Here is a 20,372-nt window from a genome sequence, read left to right as displayed (position 1 = left end):
TCACAGAGAGGATCCTTTTTGGGTCAAGGCATTGTCTTATAACTGAGTGGAATTTCATTATGAGGAAAAATGACTCACAATAATATTCTAGGCAAGCTGATTATATTAAGAGAAAAAGATCTTTGTGTACTTCAGTTTAAGACTTAAAACTTTTTATTTGATAGTAAATTGACTCTTGGCCATTAGTTTCTTGCCCTTTCATTCCTATGGTTGACAGCAGGAGGATTTCTTTGTGTCATTACTAAACAATCACATGTTCCCTTTAAATATTATATAAACAATTCTTTAAAAGTAGCTTACACTGGAAGAAGGGTATCACCCTGTGTGTAACTATTTTATTCTCTCTGGCTATTTTCCTTCTGTGTAAATAAGTTTTACACATCTCTCAGTGTATACATACGATTTTGTATTTTATTTTATTCCATTAGCACCACAGCGTGAGCATTTTCCATGTACTTTGAGGCCTTAAAAAAAGGATCCAAATTGTAAAAGCATTGTGAGGTGACAGATGGTAGCTACACTTGTGGCGAGCATAGCATAAATACAGATGACGAATCACTGTGTTGTGCACCTGAAACTAACATAACACTGTGTGTCAACTATACTCGAATAAAAAAAATTTAACAAACAGAAGGATCCAAGCAGAGAGGTTGCGTTTAGTGGTTAGACCAATTTGCCATTGCTCCTATTTTCAGGTGTTTAGATCCTTTTTAATTTTCTGGCCGTTATTAATCACCTTGTAATAATATCTTTCATTTATCTTCTTTACGTATTTAGGATGACTTTCGCAGGACAATATCCTAGCAGGAGATGGTTTTGAATTTTTCAACTTAGATGGATTAAGTTTGGGGAGGTTTTAGGGTATAACACTGGGGCAGAGAGTTAAGTGAAAAATAGAAACCCTTCTACTTTAATTTTTTTTTTAATTTTTTATTTATTTTTGAGATAGAGACAGAGCACAAGTGGGGGAGAGGCAGAGAGAGGGTGAGACACAGAATCTGAAGCAGGCTCCAGGCTGCTGTCAGCACAGACCCTGACATGGGGTTTGAACTCACAAATCGTGAGATCATGACCTGAGCTGAAGTTGGATGCTTAACTGACTGAGCCACCCAGGGGCCCTAAACCCTTCTACTTTAGATTGCTTTGGTAAGAGTCTTAGAAAGTTCCCTCCTTGTTGAAGACAAGACCTCAGCTGTGTCCCATAGGTTGGACAGCCAGGACATGGGAATTGAGGAAAAAATAAGCTTTTAATGCATCCCTTTTAACATGTAATAAACACGTGAATTTATCACTCCAGATGACTTATGAGCAACTTCCTTGTAGGTGCCCAAAGGTGGTGTGTCGGAGATCTCAGCTGCCGACAAGGCTGAGGAATTTCGCAGGTACGGATCCGTGTGCGCAGGAACCTTGTGGTCATTTCTTTGGCAACTTAAATGAGGCTGAGAGGGCCCTGATTGCTGGCACAATAAGATTCTGGAAGCCGCTGTGCTCTCTGTATCTTTCTGTTCCAGACAACAGGCTGACTTTGTGGACCTGAGCTTCCCAACGATTTCCAGTACGGGACCCAATGGCGCCATCATTCACTACGCGTAAGGCATGCGGAGGAGCACGCTGCCTGGCTTTGCTGCTGCTTCTGCACAGGAGCCTGAGCAGGGGAGAGACATTATTTTACCAGAGGCCCCAGTGCCCACCCCCATGTTGTCTGTTGAGGCTGTTCTTATATGTGAAATGAGGTCTTGTTTTCTCTCAATCTCCCACTCTCTGCCTTTTGGGAGCCTCCACTTAGGCTCAGGTGTATGGCACTGACATTCTTCAGGATGTAGTCAAATGGGTTGTCCCCATTTCCTTTCTGTGTCTACAGAAGCTGTATTCATAGCTCTTGATCATGGTGATCGGTGTTTGTCTTTCTTGATAATGGCAGTCATCTTGATGCAGGAGTCCCGACATCTTTGTGAGCTCCATCACTCCATACCAAAAAACTTATCATGAGGTTGTTGAGCATACTATTATGGTTAGGGAGATAATCAGCACCCTTTCTTCCCTCCTTGTGGGCTTGGCACCCAGCCTATGAGGCATTTTAGCAGATGACCTATAAGAGCCTGTGGACTCACAGAGTTGAGCATTCCCTGCACTGTGAGGTGGGAGGGGCACTGATAAGTTTAGGGCTGATCTGTCTGTGGAGATGGTGGGAAATGGAACTTGGCTTGGTTATCAGGCTTCAGCTTTCAGAATTGCCCAGTTGAATGGATTTGCCTTGTGTTGGACATTCTGAGTTCTTTGCTCCATGTCTGAGGTACACAGTCTGGGGGAAGATCACTTGGTCTGTCTCACTGGGCTGTACTTGGGCAGAGATTCACCCCCACCCCCTTTTAATAGTTGCTTTTAGAGCTTTTAGTCTTGGGGCAGATTTTGAAGCTGTGTGGGAGACAGTCACAGCTGTGATTGTGCAGCTCTCTCGTATTAATGCTTCTGTTCCAAAATTAAAATATCAAAAGGACTCCAGTTTTTGTCTTATGTTTAATTCAGGTGATGAATTTCTTGGCTGGATACTATCCTAGAATTTTACATGTAATTAACACATTAAAAAGAACTCCGATAAAATGGGGGAGAAGCCTGCTTCTACTTTGGCATGTTTTCACAATGGGCTGCTGGAAGCCTGTTGAGAAGCAGGACGTTGCTTCCATGTCTGGTTGTCTTTTTCAGTCGTTCGGCCCAAGTAGCCACTGATGCCCGTAGTGCTGGAGAGGGGGTGGTGCCTGGAAATGAAGGAGTCCTTCTCTCAGCGGCAGGGCAGAGACTTGCAGTGCTATTATTCGTTGTAGCATATCCCAGTGCAGTGACACTGTCTGGAAATGGCCTGGGGAAATCAGATCACTTTTTAAAAGTGCTTCATGTTCATTTAGAAAAAGTGCTTTGGCGTAAGAACATTGTGATCTACTTCATTTCCCAGTAAAAATCCCTTTAGTTTTCCTCCCAAATTGAGGAATTTACCTCCTGCCTGTCTGGTGGCCTAGGAAGCAAGTGGGGAGGCTCCTGATGGGATCAGGACTGAGGGAGTTACATGGAGGCTGAGGCTGGGGCCTGGGACCCCCACACCCAGAGACAAGTGACTCCTGGCTGCTATATTCCCAGTTCTGAGGACTCTAGCTTGGTCCTGCTGCATCTAATGATTATTATTTTTGTAACTTTTACAATTATTTCATGAACATCTTTTTTGTTCCAAGCACATATGGAGCTAGATATAAAGAGATATGTTGTTCTTCCTTCTCTTGATCTCTTTATCCAGTTGGGGAGATAGGTCGACTGGGTCTTTGACTAGTTCTAGAAGATTAAATTATTTGGAATAATTAATTTAGTTGGTAACTTTTAATTTTGATATAATTTCAGACTTAACCTAAGTTGTAAGAATAGTATAAGGAACTCTTATTTGTCCCCCTCCCAGATTCAGGAAGTGTTTACATTTGTGGACTAATTAATTTTTAATTAACTTTCTTAGGCCAGTCCCTGAGACGAATAGGACCTTGTCGCTAGATGAGGTGTACCTGATTGACTCGGGAGCTCAATACAAGTAAGTGAACTAGGGCTGCCGTAGAACTTGACGATGTTGGCTCAAAGCAGTTGAATAGGGGGCAAGCCAGGCTCCAGCCGAGAGCACTCAGCTGAGACTCTCACTCTGCACCTGCCGCTAATGGACTCATTCCCGTGTCTTGTCCTTTTTTTCCACCCGTGGTTGAAAGAGCCCAGTGGTGACTCTTCCCACAAAAGACTGTTTGATAGGAATGTTTAGTTCTTGGCCGAGTGTTGTTAAATACTAAATAAATAACTGAAAGCAAGCTTTCAAAACCACTGGAAAGGCTTCTGCTCTAGCTCATAAACCACCTGCTAGCTCTCTGGACTTGTAGTGGCCTCAGGGCCTTGGGAGGTAAGGGATTAATTTTGAATGAATGAATGAGAAACTAGGTTGCCCCCAAATTTCTGAATTTTCGTCTTTATATCTTGCTCCTTTTCACACTTATCCTCTAGAAAGTTTCTCAGAGGAGAACCCAAGAGTTGGTTGGGTCTCAATGTGGAAGCCATGAGAGGGAGCTGGAACAGGTGTTGTCTGCATGAAGAGGGCACGAGCAAGGCCTTTTAATGCTCCATTCCCACTGCGGTTGGGACCATGGCTGAGGGGGAGCCTGATCTTTAAGTGAGCTTCGCCCCGTGCATGGAAACCACAGCCTAGCCTTGGGACACATGGGTTGGTATTCATGGTAACAGCCTAGAACTGAGGGTGTTGAGATTATTTGGCTACTGGTGTAAATTTTGGTTCGCTTCTAAATTTTAGCAGGATTCTAGAAGTTATCCTTTCTGTGTCACAGGTATGGATTAGTGTGTTCTAAGAGATACCTTTGGGTATTTTTTATAAAATTTTTTTTTTTCAACGTGTATTTATTTTTGGTACAGAGAGAGACAGAGCATGAACGGGGGAGGGGCAGAGAGAGAGGGAGACACAGAATCGGAAACAGGATCCAGGCTCCGAGCCATCAGCCCAGAGCCCGACACGGGGCTCGAACTCACGGACCGCGAGATCGTGACCTGGCTGAAGTCGGACGCTTAACCGACTGCGCCACCCAGGCGCCCCATACCTTTGGGTATTTTTAGGGTTCAGTCCTTTGTTGTCCTGATGGGAGGAATTGGAGGTTGGCTCTCTCTCTCTTTTCTTTTTCATGTTTATTTTTGAGAAAGAGAGAGAGGAGCATAAATGGGGGAGGGGCCGAGACAAAGGGGGGATGGAGGATCCTAGACAGGCTCTGTGCTGACAGCAGAGAGCCAGATGTGGGGCTCGAACTCACAAACTGTGAGCCAAAGTCGGACGTTTAACTGACTGAGCCACCCAGGCGCCCCGGCCCCCTTTTGATAGGGCCCCCTCGTTTATGACCCCAGTGACAGCGTCTCCCATGAAACAGTCCTCGCATTGTGCGTGTTAGAGCCTGACGAGTTTAACTCTCAGTACATGAGGCCATCCTTGCATTCCTACTTTGTCTCATTTAGTTTTTTTAAGCGACTTTATTGAGATATACTTCACATACCATACAGTTTACTCACGTTAAGTGTACAATCAATGGTTTTTAGTATATTCACAGAATTGTGCAACCATCACCACAAGCAATTTTGAAACATTTTCATCACCCTTAGAAAGAAACCCCATTCCCATTAGCAGTCACTTCCCATTTTCTCCTACCTAGGAAACCATTACTATACTTTCTCTCTACGGGTTTGCCTATTCTGGGCATTTCCTATAAATGGAATTATATATACTGCATGGCTTTCTCTGTCTGGCTTCTGTCTTCAAGGTTCATTCGTGACCTAGTGTGTGTCAGTACTTTATTCCTTGTAATTACTAAGTAATATTCATTGTATAGATACCACATTTTGTTTATCCGTTGATAGCCATTCAAGTTGTTTCTACCTTTTGGGTTTTATGAATAATGCTACTGTGAACGTTTGTATACAGGTTTTTCTTAGTTTATTTTAATTTATTTTTTAATTTACATCCAAGTTAGTGAGCATATAGTGCTGTAAGGATTTCAGGTGTAGATTCCAGTGATTTATCCCCTACGTGTAACACCCAGTGCTCATCTTAACAAGTGTCCTCCCTAATGCCCCTTACCCATTTAGCCCATCCCCCCACCCACAACCCCTCCAGCAACCTTCAGTTTGTTCTCTGTATTTAAGAGTCTCTTATGTTTTGTCCCCCTCCTTGTGATTTTTGCTTCCCTTCCCTTATGTTCATCTGTATACAGGTTTTTAGATTTTCACTTCTCTTGGGCATTTACCTGGGAGTGGAATTGCTGGGTCATGTGGTAACTCCATATTTATAACCTTTTAAGGAGCTGAAGATTACTTTCCAAAGTGGCTGCACTATTTTACGTGGCCACCAGCAGTGGCCTCACCTACCTCATATTTGAGCAAAAGCTTATTTGGAGTGAAAACTAATTTGTCCTTTCTTCTGGAAAGGGATGGAACCACAGATGTGACACGGACCATGCATTTTGGGACCCCTACAGCCTATGAGAAGGTAAGGTGAAGCAGAAAACTTGAGAGGGCCTCTCTGCTTTCGTAAGAGCATTGCTTTTATGAAAAGGAATTGTGTAACTAAGTAAAATTTGTATGTGGGATAGTAAAATAGCTCATTACTGTGGAGTCAGGCTTATCTGCTTTATGATGTCCATTTAATTAATTACTGGAGACATTTTAAAAGCATTCTGTCTGCTAAGGTCAAGGAACTCAGATTCAAGTTTAACAGCGTCAATAGTATTCTCTTGAGTCAGGAAATCTCTAGGGATGGGAATGGGGTAGTGAAATGTACGTTTTTTACAAACAGCATCTAGATTTGGTTCTGAAAGCCACCCCCTTCTTTTTTCAAGTTCAGCATTTCCATTTATAGGCTTAGCCGTAGGAACCCTCTGAAATGATATACACTGCTCAGTTTTTGGTCTGTCTGGCCTGGAAAGGAGGAGATAGCAGTGAGGTAGAGAGATGTGCACCAGGAATCTAGAGTCTGGACTTGAGGTCTTCTCTACTGTTTACTGGCTCTGTGACCCTGAGTAAAGCACACAGACACAACCATAGAAATGGGGATAAGAGTACCTGCCTCCAGGGCTGGTTGTAAAGGTTCCATGAACCTTGCAAGTTCCCGGATCAGTCACTACCTAGTGAGTGTTGGTTGATTCTCAGTGAATCTGTTTTTCTGGGAACTTCTGCAGGAAGTTTATCCAAGGAAGAGAGTTTTAGGCAGTGCAGCAGAGCAAGCTTCATACTTCAGGTCCTGTGCCTCATCTATTTGTAGGCATGAGCCCCTCAGAGGAGTTTGACCTTGGGTCCATATACCTTTGGTGTGACTCTTTTTGTTCTGGAGAAAGAATTCCAGACCAGACTGAAGAGTATGGGTTTAGTCCTAACTCTGCACCTTACCAGCAAACCCCTAACCTTCCAAGCAGCACTTTCTTCATCCAGGCAGTTAGGGATAACCTCCGAGTATAACATTGGTCAGGGCACAGAGGCCGAAGCAGGACTGCCTGGCTTCAAGGCCAGATGCTGCTGCTTATGAAGTGAGCCACCCAGCATGCTGGTTAATCTCTCTGTCAAGTGAGGATGACCACAGCATCTCCATCATGAAGTGTGGGATTAAATGATCAGTGTTTACTACCATGCCTGGCACAGAGGAGTCGCTCGGGAAATGTTAGCTGGCTTCACCAGTACTTTCTCCTACTTTCCCAGGCTTTCTCGTGCTCAGAGTATATTGGAATGTTCATTACCAGGGAAGGATCTGTGGGATCGTGTCTCTGACAGTTCTCTTTTACTCAATTTAATTTCAAGATTTTCTGGAAAATTGGTCCTATGACCAAGCTTTTTTTCCACCAGATTTCTTTTTCTTTTCACTCTGATTTTCTCTGTGGTATTGCTAAAAGCCTTCAGAAGCAAGGTTTTCTGAACTGCTGGAAAACTACAGGACTAACACCTCTGTCCCGGTTCTGCAACACGCCCCCTGGGTTTTCTTTGGCAGGAATGCTTCACATATGTCCTCAAGGGCCACATAGCTGTGAGCGCAGCCGTTTTTCCAACTGGAACCAAAGGTAGGTGGTTCCTTCTGTCATGTGACAGGCTGGTTCTTGTTCAGACACCAAACGTGTCTAAATGTGAGTGGAAGAACATGTCCTTTCTTGTCGTGTCAGCCCCAGTCCCTTCAGGCCCGTCCAGGGCAGGTGGGTGTGCCACAGGAAGTGAGTCTCCTGGACCCGCTGACTGAGCTCAGAGGGCCTCCCAGGGAGCAGGCTGAGGTTTGGGCTTGATGTCGGCTGTATACCTCTCTCCTGACCACTTCAGGTGTCGGATGACACATAAAGGTGGCTCCCAGGAGAGTGCAGCCGGGCGTGAAGGCCTCAGGGCCCAAGCGGAAGTTGGTGCAGCCTCCTTCTGCCCTGCAGTGCTGGGCCAGGGCCTCCTGGTTGGGATCCTTGTCGGGATTTATTTTACTGGGAACCTGACTTCAGATATATGCCAGTTTGCTTGAGGACCGATGGATGGGGCACTGGACAGGGAGTTGACAACACCTGGACCTTGAATCTTAGATGGAGCCTGCACTCATCTCCCTGGGCATTCCTTTTATTGCAGTCTGGTTTTAATCCTGAAACCTCCGGGTCCCAGAACTGGGAAGGGAATGTCCCTATCGCCAACACCCTCAGCTGCTGCCAGCAGCCGTCCCCTTGCTGGCTTTGTGGACAAACAATCCTCTGGCTTCAGACTGAGCTCTGATTGGCTGGGGAGCGGCCGTCCTCGGGAGCTCTGATTGTTAGCTCTTCCTTGTGCCAGGTTGAAATCAGAACCCTCCAGTAACTTTTACACGCTGGTTTCTGTTTCACCTTCTGGAGCCAAACATAATAAATCTAATCTCTAAAGTGCTTTGCAAATTGAAAAAAGTACTGGACAAATAGCATCAAGTGGTTCTTATGTGTCTTTCAGGACACCTTCTTGACTCATTTGCCCGCTCAGCTTTATGGGATTCTGGCCTGGATTACTTGCACGGAACGGGACATGGTGTTGGGTCTTTCCTGAATGTTCATGAGGGTCCTTGTGGCATCAGTTATAAAACGTTCTCTGATGAGCCGTTGGAAGCAGGCATGATCGTCACCGACGGTATGTGTCCCTCTCACCCAGTGCATGCATGGATCTCTGAGCCTGTTTGAACACTCTCTGTTGTTTCTTATACTTAATTATTTTAAAGTAAATTAGATATACTTTCCCCCTCTTGTCTCCTTGAATTAAGAACAACTTTTTATGATTATAAAAGTGACACGTGTTCATTTTAGAAAAAGTGAGATGGGGAGCACCTGGGTGGCTCAGTCGGTTAAGCATCTGACTTCAGCTCAGGTCATGATCTCGCGGTTCGTGAGTTCGAGCCCCGTGTCAGGCTCTGTGCTGACAGCTCGGAGCCTGGAGCCTGCTTTGGATTCTGTGTTTCCTTCTCTCTCTGCCCCTCCCCTGCTCGCTCTCTCTCTCTCTCTCTCTCTCTCTCTCTCTCTCAAAAATAACGTTAAAAAAAAATTAGAAAAAGTGAGACAGTGGAACAGCATATGGAAGAAAATGAAAATCATTTGTAATCCAGCCATCCATAGGAAATGCTACTTAATATTTTGATGTATTAGCTTTTGGTCTTTCATATGTGTATATATCTTTTTTCTAATCATTCAGATTATACTGGACATAGTGTTTGTATTCTGCTTTCTTAATGTACTTCCTTTTCCCACATCATTAACAGATCTCTGTGAATATATTGTAATGTGTGCATCATTATGGCTTATGAATATGCGCTGTGATCTCTGTGGTGGATCCTGTTATTGTACTCAGGGACTTCATGAACCTTCCTTTCTGTTCCTCGAAGACCTATTGAAAGTGGCCATGTGGGAGGAGGATGCATCTCTGGGCTCTTGGGCCTGGATTGAGGGGACTGTTCACCTGTTTCCTCTCCCCCTCCCGGGTGGGGCTGTCATCCCAGGAGTGGTCATGTGCACGTTCATCATGGGCTGCTTCTCATTTCTGGGTTTGGTGTCTTTTAGAGCCAGGGTATTATGAAGATGGGGCTTTTGGAATTCGCATTGAAAATGTTGTCCTGGTGGTCCCTGTGAAGACCAAGGTAGGTAGTTATGTATTTATTTATTGTAAAATTTTCATTATTTCCTAATGAGGGAAGATAAAGATGTTTGTTTTTGGAGCCAAGAGTGTGCCATTTTGGAGCTGAAATGGAGCTTCCTTCCCATAGTGGAGAGTTTCCTAGAAATCACTCTCCTCTGCAAAACCAAAAAGAAAATTCTTCATGAACTGGGACCCAGAACTGGAATGCATGGAGCCCCAGGCAGGCCCCTGCTGGATGTGATTTGGGTCTGAGTTTGCTAGAGGCAGCTTCTTGTCATGATGCTTCCTCTACAGGGGCAGGGGGTGGGGGAGGTGCTTATTTAAAGGCCCCTCCCAGACCCCAGACCCAGAGCTGGGGCCGGGAAACTATATTTTCAACAAATTCCCTAGATGATTTTTATTGGGTAAACCTGAGGAGCCATGAGTTATACTGTGGGTCAGGCCCCACAGGCTGGCGAGAAGATAGGTCCGGTGCCCTGCAGAGGACAGGGGCTCCTCCTTCTCCCCATCACTGTTACAAGAGGATGCAGGGCGTCAGGTGCTAGGCTTTACTTAGAAGACCTGCTTACTCCTCTTCTGTGAGTGACTGGAAATCAAACAGTTGGAGAGAAGTGGCTTCTTAAGCCTGCAGGGATCTGCATGTTGAAGTCACTGTCTGTGAGAGTGACCTCTCTTCTCACTCCCAGAGGCCTTGCCAGGAACAGAGACCCAGCATGCCCTCAGGTGCCGTGGCCATTCCATACTATGTAGGATGGACAAACCTGTTATGTGTCACCTGATGAGACTAGCAGGTCAGGACAGGCCATGCGGTTAACTGTTAAATAAAAGTGGTGTCGGACACTTATACGCCGTAGAGTCTTGAGAACCAAAACCAGTGATGCCCCTCATCCAGACACTGCCATGTTGTTTCCTTACTTCTTCTCCATCACCGTGGACATTAGCCTGTGGACCTGCTGCTGAGAGCCCCTTGGCTTCTGATGGCTGCTGTTTGCACAGCGGAGCAGCTTTTGGACAGTCGCGTCAGCTGGGTTCATTGTGCCTCCTGGGCCGATTGAAAATGCTCTGACCCCTTCTTGGTTCCCAGTCACACCTGGCCCTGAGGGGTGGTCCTGGCTGGTGGGAATGACCTCATGGTGGTTCATTGTGAGAGGGAGAAATAAAAGCTTCTGTTTTCTTCTTTTTCCAACAGTACAACTTCAATAACCGGGGAAGCCTGACCTTTGAACCTTTAACTTTGGTTCCGATACAGACCAAAATGATAGATGTGGATTCTCTTACAGACAAAGAGGTAATGAGGGTGGCTTGGAGGTGACAGAGTGGAAGCGGGGGTGGGGAGCTACCTTATACTCTCTAGTCTGTTCTCACTTTTTAATTTAGAGGTCTGTGCCACCTGAGTCCGAAGATTCTAGGTCTCCTGTGGTCTGTAGGTGCTTTTCCTGTATTTGTTGGCTCTCCAGGTAGGGGTCCTCCCTGCACTATTGTGGGGCTGTAAGGTTTCGTGAGCGGGAATAATTTGCCATTGGTTTCCATGAGGGCAGGAGCCATATCTGCGCTGAGGCGTGTTTAGCAAACTGTGGGCCATGTGTCTCCCCTATGAGAAGCCAGATGGGTGGAAGGGCCTGTTGGCCATTACGCATACCAGATTGTTTTCTAATGTTGAATGAAACATTAAGGGCATGAAAAGCAAAATCTATTATCATATGCCCAGTTTCCACACAGAAAGGAGAGAGGTGGTAGCTACTATTCCGGTCACTCTGGGCTGTGAAACTCTTCACAAAGCTAGGAGCACAATAGTGCTCACCTATCAAGCTCAGAAGGAAACAGGTCTTGAAACCCCTTCAAGTCCGCTGGTGGGTCCCCAGGCCTACACGGCCAGGTGAGGTGACAGGCACCAGGACCTGGAGTAAGCCTTGAGGGATCAGGCCAGGTGATCAACATCAGAGCAGAGAGGGGTCAGAGACAGGGCAGGAATGGTCAACACTGGACAGACAAAACTGCTCCCAAGCCAGGAAGACAGAAGTCAGAAGGACACAAGTTCCAGAGCAGGGTAGGTGGTCAGAAGTCCCTGCAAAGGCAGATGACTGATGGGAGCCAAAGTCAGGACAAGTGTGGTAGGTTCTATAGGAATATGTTTTTATCACTCAAAGCAGCCACTGACCCCACTCTAGGGACCTTGAAGTGCCTCTTTAGGCATCCTCAGTGGCGCACACCTAGGCCTCATGCTCGGCCCTGGAGAAAAGTGCCTCAGGCTTGAGGAGGCCCCTTCTATTGGACTGTGGGATGGAATTCTTGCAGCTAGAAGCCTCTTCTGCCTCATCCAGCTCACAGATGGGTGACAGAAAATGTCACCTACCTCCTGCTTAGTGTGGACATCTGTGCTTAACTGTCAGTGCCCTTGACCCGCCAGACATTCCCACTCGCAGCACCTAAACGAGTCCTACTGATGTGGTTGTAGAGGGTGCTGGACACGACACAGCCCGTTAGCAGCAATGTCAGCTGTGTCTGTGACGGGAAGAGTCCCTCCAGCATTGCAGGGGTCTTTTCCAGCCTCTGCAGGGAATGGCTAATGTGAAAGGGGACAAGAACACTAGGTGGGCATGGAAGCCACCCTGCTTAAATCCTTTGTGACCACAGGAGCCACTGTCTCTTACCGTGGCCTTGGGTACCGCTTCCAGGGTCTTAGCGAGGGACTGTTCAGTAATTAGTCACTTTACTGTCTTGGAAGACCAAGGCCGTGGCTTCCTACCCTGTACCCAGGGTTTGCAATCCTTGCCGTCTAGATAAAATGAACTAATCAGGAGGCATTTCTCCCAATGACATTCTGCTTTATCCAGGGAAATAGTGCATGAAGAAGGTTGAGCGAGACCATTCTTCTTTGAGGGAGAAAGAGTTTTGTTAACCTCACAGTCCACCCCATGACATTGGACGTAGACCAGTGGGTTTTTTTTTTTTTTAATGTTTATTTATTTATTAGAGTGCATGCGCGTGTACACATGAGCGGGGCAGGGGCAGAAAGAGAGGGAGAGAGAGAATGCCAAGCAGGCTCCATGCTGTCAGCTCAGAGCCTGATCTGGTGCTTGATCTCACAAACCGTGAGATCCTGACCTGAGCCGAAATCAAGAGTCGGACATATAACCGACTGAGCCACTCAGGCGCCCCCAGTGGCTCTGTCTTAATCTGTGGTTCATTACCATACCTCGCATAGCCAATTCACTGAACTGTTCCTTCTGTCAATTTTTATAGGACAGATAATATCTTCTTATCCTTAGATCATAAGCAAGTTTCTGCAGATAACAGTAGATGTACTTAACATACCAGGCAGAGTACATTTATTATCTCTTTTGGCCAAAGAACGTCTTTCCATATATCACTTAATGAATCTGGGGCTTCATTCTGTCTGAAGGCACAGTAGTACCCCACAACCAGATTCTGTCCATTTGGCTCTTAAAATACTTGGTCACGCCCTTTCCCGTCTCCCAAACAGACTGTCAACAATTACTTTAGGGGTTTTTTGGGTTCGGTCTTGCATTCCCATCACTTGTCACCAGATGGCAGCTGAGGACTTTGCTCGTGAATGTGGGCAGCGGCAGGTTTTCAGGGCCTTAGGGAAGTTGGTCAGGCCTCATGGAGGCTGTGTGTACAAACTGAAAGGGTTGTGGGAGTTTCCTCCTGGCCCCGGGGTTGGCCGCTTTGGACTGCGGGCTGTCTTGTAGCCCTGCCCGGCCTCACTGCTGACCCATAGCAGTTGGCTGGCTGTTGACACCCTCCCCCGCTCCCCAGCTCCAGCAGGAGCTAGTAGGTTCTTATCGGTGGGGAGTGGAGCCCTGGCGGGGTCAAAGCCAGGTGGCAGTACCACTGCATCTGTGTGCCCATCTCGACCCTGAGCTGGTGTTTGGTACCTGGTGCAGACTGTAGTCCCTGAGGCCTGTGCTTCTGTAACACCACTGCCTCCCCAGGTGGTGTTTGGCTCGTTACAACAACTGCATGGTGGTGGTGGTAGTCTGTCCAGCCTTGCTGCGGCTGAGCGTCTGGTCAGACCCACTTCCTGGACAGTGGAGAGAATGGGTGGCTGTCCTCTGGGTAGAACTTGCTTCCCTCCAGCCTTCGCACCGCCCTGCCCCAGGGGGGAGAGTTCACCCTTGTATGGCTGCAGAACTTTGGCCCTCAGGTCTTGTGGACCTCCTTCCTCCTTACGTCTTTTAAAAAATCTCCTGAGGCGGTGGCCACATTCAGTTGAGTGTTGGAAAGTTGAGCTCCCCACCCCACCCTGTGGCACCACAGTCCTTGGCCACCCAAGGTTTTGGGTTCATCTAGACAGCCATGCTCACAAGACCCACGTGGGCTCAGCTGATTCTAGTTTATTCAGCTTTGTCAGCGGACTTAGGACAGGAAAGCCCGTGTGTTGGTGGGACACCTTCACGTGTGTCTCTTAGCAGGAATCTTAGCAGCCGTCTAGGGTAGGCACCCTTCCCCTCCGCTGCCACCCAGAGATGGCCCAGGTGTACGGGAATGAGGCCACATGGGTGAGTGAAGGACCCACCAGACCCCCCTGCCCATCCCTCTTATGATGTCCTGCGCGTATGGCTTCCAGGCGTCCTGTTGAGAGGATACCTGGTTACAGGTTACTCTGCGCTCAGGGAAGCCAAGGCCGTGACTTGCTCTCAGGTGTTTACTGCTCCTTCAGTCATTGTCCACATTCTGTAGTCGACTGTTCTAGGAGCATTTTACCATAAGCGATGTGGCCTTGTCCTGTCGATTTCAGGGAAATAGAGCACAAAGAAGTCACTTGTCCCTGAACGGGGTGGGGGGGTGTTTTGTGCATCTCTGCTCTCAACTTGTGATCTCCACACTTGGGCCACGCCTCTCCATTTGCCCGTTTAGCCTCTGGGAGAGGAGTGATGGTGAATACCACATTTTTCTTTCTCCCCTCTTGCAGTGCGACTGGCTCAACAACTACCACCTGACCTGCAGGGATGTGATCGGGAAGGAATTGCAGAAACAGGGCCGCCAGGAAGCCCTCGAGTGGCTCATCAGAGAGACGCAACCCATCTCCAAACAGCGTTAATGCCTCCCTGGTTTTTGTTTTTGTAAAATGCTCTGAGGAAGGGAAGAAACCTGGTGGATCCCTGCCATCTGTCCCCTTCCCTCTCCTTCCTTAGTTCCCCTTTTTACTTTGAGATTCTAAGAAGAACTGAAAATCTTCTGATCCTCTTTGATATTTTCTTGCAAACACTCAATCTTTTATGATTTTTTAAATTGTTGAGAACGAGCTGAGAATAAAATTGCTGCACCAGAAGGAGGATCCCTACAAAGCCAAACGCCGATGCGGGGAGATGCCCTGATCAGCCGCAGTGAGTTGTCTGGCCAGTGATGGTGAAGCACTGAGCACTTGCTCTGGGGTGGCCAAGTTTCAGGTGCTAGTACATTATTCATGATCACCTTGATTCATGAGACTGTATTTATGATCAGTGAATAAAATGTCAAAATGTGCTTTGTCTCGGCTGGCTCTTTCCTCACAGCACTGTCCACCCTGCGTGTTAGGCGAGCTCATCTCCAGGGCTGGTGGCCTTTGGGGCAGGCGTTTTCCAGATAGACGGTCCCCTTTGAGGAGTGATCCCTGGCCTCCGCACATATTGTCTGACTTAATTGTAAGCCTCTCTTGCTTTTCTCTAGGAAATCCAGTGTTTTGGTGAGTATACTGTCGAAAGTGAGTCTTCCATGGTCTACCCTGTAGCATACGTTTTGTGGTGTCTCCCCCATAGCGCCTCAGTCCTCATGTCTCGTCACTTGTTCACAGTGTTCTGTGGCAAGTGCCTGCAACTCCCCGTCCTTGGGCTTTCTCTCTCTCTCTTTTTTCAAAAAAGTTTTTATTTATTTTTGAGAGAGAGAGAGACAGAGTGCAAGCAGAGGAGGGACAGAGAGAGAGGGAAACACAGCATCTGAAGCAGGCTCCAGGCTCCGAGCTGTCAGCACAGAGCCCCACACAGGGCTCGAACCCACGAACCGTGAAATCACGACCTGAGCTGAAGTCTGATGCTCAACCGATGGAGCCACCCTGGTGCCCCAGTTGGGCTTTCTCCTGCGTGGGGCAAGCTTCCCAAAGTCTGCAGAGCTAATGCCCCCAGGGCCTCAGACCATCGTGGTTGGGCATGGGAGGACAGACCTCTTCAACCCTTGGCTGGGATGTCTGGGGTGTCGTCTATACTGTTGTGGGGTTGCTCAGCGGGATGAAGCCCCACTTCCCACCATGGTAACTTGTTCTAGGACCCTTTATTTTCTTCCTTTCCTTTGGTTTGACTTTCCCTTTCTCCCACCAGCATTTCCTGGGGCCATCCCCCAATAAACCATTGACATGCATGCCCTTGTCTTAGGGCCTGCTGTTTGAAGGAACAACCTAAGACATAGGCTGGAGATACAGCTACTAATCTGCTCTATATTTCCTCCAACTTCTTTCTTTGTGCTCAGTACTCAGTAACATGTAGGATGAATATATGTGTATATAAGAATATGTATCCAGAAACTAACATAGCTGTGTGTCAATTATACTGCATTTAAAAACAAGTGGAAAAAAAGAGATAACCGTTTCCAGTCTGAATTTAACACTGAACATTAGAAATGGAAACCTTTTGAATTGACAGTGTTGTGTACATACAACCTAAATGTAGTTTTTAATCTGTTAGAAAATTGAAGTTGTGTTTGTTTTGATGGATTAATTAGTAACTTCCAAAAGTACGTCTTCCTCTTCTCTACTATCAAGATGAAATTATCAATTCGAAACTCGAATTTAAGTTCTCTGAAACTGAGGGAAGTTTTTTTAATATGTGAATATTTTCTGCTTATGAATTTATGATTTTAATATCTGAGAAATGTTATAATTAACCTCCTTAATCATAAAAAAGAAAATGTATATGCACGCATATGCACACATACACACATCATGCACAAACATTGGGTCATTCTATACCTATTATACAATTTGCTTTTTTAACTTGGGAGTATATCCAAATTGTTTTTCCATATTAGTGCACATACATCTGATTAGTTTTGATTATGTCATTGTATGGCTGGTTCTTTTTAAAACTAGTTTCATTAAATCTTAAACCATATCTTGGATTTGGATGGCTTTGAAAGATGAATAAATATAAGCACATTTCGGACATTTCACCAAAGCGTGGTCGGCAATGTCTGTTACTTTCTCCAGCTGGGGAAACAGAAAATGAAATGAGCTAATCTATTTTTACCATTCAGAACCAGGGTGCCAGCCTAGGAAGTTTCACTGATAGGATGGGCCGAAATTGACAGAATGTCTGAAAACACTTGCCAACATTTCCAGTGTCCCTCCTCCCGTCTTTTCTCTCGAGGACCATTGATTCCAACGTGCTATGTGGGAAAAAGCAAGATACACGGCTAGTTCTCAGGTTGTATTTGTGATGTGGCTTCCCAGTAAGAGGATGTATTTTGATCCACCAAAGATCAACTCTTAATTGTGTTTGTTTCACACATACAAACTCATATTTCTATGTCCCATAGGATTGGACTTGAAAGAAGTTTCTCCTTAAACGATAGGATGTATTAATCATGTTTCTCCTCCCTCATCCCTGTAAAAGTCAGAAGACCTCCCCTTTAGGACTCAGACTGTCGTCTCCTCCGAGACCCCGAAGGTTTCCCTCTCTCAGGAAGTGGGAGCTGTGAATTGCAGTTGAGTTGGAGTTTAAACAGACCGTAACTCAAGTGTGATGGCAACTCCACTGTTTGTTCATCGGGCTGTTAAGCCTGTCACTTCCCAAGGCAGCCTCAGAGCAAAGTTTGATTTAATTGGCTCAAGCCCAAGAAGCAAAGTTTCCTGGTGCCGGGTGCCTGGAGCGTCCTGCCTGGATCTTCATGTCTTGGCATTAAGTCCAAGAGACAAGATGAGGTGAGCTGATCCCAGAAATCTGGAGAACCAGAATAAAACTGCAGTGTGCAAGTGTTCAGAGGGAAGAGGAGCTAAAATGTGGATCAAAGGACTCTTTTTTTTTTTACTTTCAAATACGTGATAAAAACAAAAAGTTTGGGTGTAAAAACAGGCAGCAGGCTAAATTTATGGAATAATTCCTGGGAAGCTGATTTTCTTTTTCTTGCTCAGTTTATCCCCTGGTGAAGTTTAATGTACAAGGAAGTGAGGATTCCAGGAAGGGAACAGATGTGGAGCCGACGCCATGGACACCCCAGGGGCTGGCTTCCCACTGATAAAATAAATCCATCCATGTCACTCGAACTGTGTGAGGGGCCTGTCCACCGCCCAGCCCTTAGCGCTGGTACAACCTGAGGGCCCGTCCTGGCATCCAGCTGCCTGACACTCACATCCTTCATTTCCCATCAGATAGGAGTGAGCAATTGTGCAAGGAGGCAAGGTTGTACCCGCGAGCCACGAAACACGTTTTGCCCTTGGTGTTTCCCCACAGGTGGGGGGTTTATTCTGCAAAGACCGGAAGACTCAGCAGGAAGCACGTTGTGACCCCTTCCATGCAACAGCTTCAGTGCTGTTGGCTCCTAGGGGAGAGGCAGGGGGGCAGTGGGAGGGCTGGGGGCGGGGCTTGGCAGTTAAAGCCCATACTGTGGTTGCTGGGTGTGGGAGTAGTTGGGAGTACAGAGTAAGGATTAAATACACAGGATCGGCATTTAAAAACAAAAATGCAGATTTTGGTAAGGTGGCAGTTATGGTATAGGTTTTGGATCTCCCCACATCACTCCAGAAAAACAGAATTTGGCTGGGATAGCAAAACTAAAACTCCTGGATGAGATCCATGCCAGATCTAGGTGACAAGCCCCACAAACCCTGAGTACGAGCAGGTCGTCTGGTAGACCCAAGAACCCCCAAATGATGATCAGGAAGTTGAAATCGCAGTGAGCCAATTCGGGAGTGGCCGCTGGAACTGGGGGTGGTTTGCACACCCCGGTGGGTGAGTGGGAGGGATTTGTGGTGAGGCCTGCAGGGGCTGGAGCAGTCAATGTCCCAGGAACTTCTAGGACAAAGTCCCTCGCTGAGGAGAAACTGCTGGGGACAGGATCCCAAAGGAAGCGGTGCAGGTGCAGGAGACACAAAGGAAAGCAAAGGTCCAGTCAGAGGGAACAGAGCCAGGACTTTGAAGGAAGTAAGTGCTGTATTTTTTAACACTTCACAAAACCAACAGGAAAGGAGGCTCTTGAGCCCTGAATGAAGCTATCCTAGTTCAAGTCTCTTCCATAAGTTCAGAAAAATGCATTTCAGCTAAAAATGGGCAATGGGGAAAAAAGATTAAAGAGTTCTTGCAAACTTGCAATTGAAAAAAATTTTTTAAATGTTTATTTACTTTTGAGAGAAGGAGAAAGAGAGCGCGAGCATGAGTAGGGGAGGGGCAGAGATAGGGAGACACAGAATCCAAAGCAGGCTCCAGGCTCTGAGCTGTCAGCATAGAGCCTGATGCGGGGCTCGAACCCACGGACCGTGAGATCATGACCTAAGCCAAAGTTGGAGGCTTAACCGACTGAGCCACCCAGATGCCCCAAGTGTTCTTGCAAACTTAAAAAGAAAAATAATCTGCAGGATGACCTGCCTACAGTGATACCACTTTATCACGACATGCTCCTAAAACAGATGAAAACAAAAATGCTTCAAAACATATCTACACATTTAAAAATAACATGCAAGAACAACATAAGACAGAATTAAAAAAGATGAGAAATTGAGAATTCAGGAAAGAAGTAGAAAAAACAATTGTTTAAATATGAAGGATCACAGGGGCCTGGTGGCTCAGTCAGTTAAGCATCTGATTCTTGATTTCAGTTCAGGTCATGAGCTTGTGGTTTGTGAGATCGAGCCCCTCTTTGGCCTCTGCACTGGTAACGTTGAGCCTGCTTGAGATTCTCTCTCTCTCTCTCTCTCTCTCTCTCTCTGCCCCTCCCCTGCTCTCTTTCTCTCTCTCCCTCTCTCTCTCTCAACGAATAAATAAGCATTTAAAAAAATGGAGACACCAGAAGGAACATGGCATGCATGAATAAATGCAACAATGTTTCAAGATCAATAAAAGGTGAGTAAAGGAAACAAAAAGCAAAAACAAACAAATAAAAAGGATTTAAAATAAAGTGATAGTTATAAAAGACAGGAAAAATATAACATTTATGCAATAGGTTTCCCCAAAGAAGAAAACTTAAGCAAGAAAACTACAGTTCTAGAAAACATTCCCAAAAAACCTCAAAAAGTTTGAAAGTACACATGGAAGAGGAACACCCTAAAACTGAATAAACAGACCCAGGGTGACCAAGAGGACATATTGTAATAGTTCTTCTACTTTAAAGAAAAAGAATGAATCCTTTATATTCAAACAAATGATCCAGTAACTGAACAGTAGAAAAAAAATGTGATATTTCCATCCAGAATTGTTCCCAGTGACACTTGAGGTCAGAAGTAACATGGGGTTGTGGTCCCAAGGCTGTTCATTGTAACTCAAGACTCACCTTTGTTTTATGTGTTTTTTTGTGTGTCAGATGCAAAGGAGGTAGGAGGTACCCACCTGCATCCTGTGCCCTGTGATGAGGAGGGGTCACAGGAGAAGTGTTAAAATGTGATTTTATTGGAAGACAGTGTGGAGGTTCCTCACGAAATTAAAAATAGATCTACCCTATGACCCAGCAATAGCACTGCTAGGAATTTACCCACAGGATACAGGAGTGCTGAT

The 20,372-nt window shown here is 46.1% G+C and overlaps 1 protein-coding gene and 1 long non-coding RNA gene across 6 annotated transcripts in view; both read left to right on the top strand.

Moving 5' to 3' along the window:
• Window positions 1-15,165, top strand: part of XPNPEP1 (X-prolyl aminopeptidase 1) — a 59,760-nt gene extending 44,595 nt beyond the window's left edge. For all 5 annotated transcript variants that reach the window (XM_086680822.1, XM_025917693.2, XM_086680824.1 and 2 more), the window contains 9 exons: window positions 1,324-1,382; window positions 1,512-1,589; window positions 3,497-3,568; window positions 6,001-6,061; window positions 7,550-7,619; window positions 8,506-8,679; window positions 9,600-9,676; window positions 10,865-10,963; window positions 14,612-15,165. In XM_086680822.1, coding sequence (XP_086536948.1) covers window positions 1,324-1,382; window positions 1,512-1,589; window positions 3,497-3,568; window positions 6,001-6,061; window positions 7,550-7,619; window positions 8,506-8,679; window positions 9,600-9,676; window positions 10,865-10,963; window positions 14,612-14,740 — 819 coding nt within the window. In that variant the 3' untranslated portion in view covers window positions 14,741-15,165. The remainder of the gene's footprint in view (window positions 1-1,323; window positions 1,383-1,511; window positions 1,590-3,496; window positions 3,569-6,000; window positions 6,062-7,549; window positions 7,620-8,505; window positions 8,680-9,599; window positions 9,677-10,864; window positions 10,964-14,611) is intronic.
• Window positions 15,166-18,256: 3,091 nt separating this feature from the next.
• LOC147576153 (uncharacterized) overlaps window positions 18,257-20,372 on the top strand; it is a 60,559-nt gene continuing 58,443 nt past the window's right edge. Inside the window, exon 1 of the long non-coding RNA XR_015241811.1 lies at window positions 18,257-18,809. This is a non-coding gene — a long non-coding RNA (uncharacterized LOC147576153). The remainder of the gene's footprint in view (window positions 18,810-20,372) is intronic.

This window comes from Puma concolor, chromosome D2 (assembly GCF_028749965.1).
Source record: "Puma concolor isolate L17-30 chromosome D2, mPumCon1.1.hap2, whole genome shotgun sequence".
Classification (NCBI taxonomy): domain Eukaryota; kingdom Metazoa; phylum Chordata; class Mammalia; order Carnivora; family Felidae; genus Puma; species Puma concolor.
The sequence above is the reverse complement of the archived record's forward strand: the minus strand, read 5'-3'. Positions and strand labels throughout refer to the sequence as shown.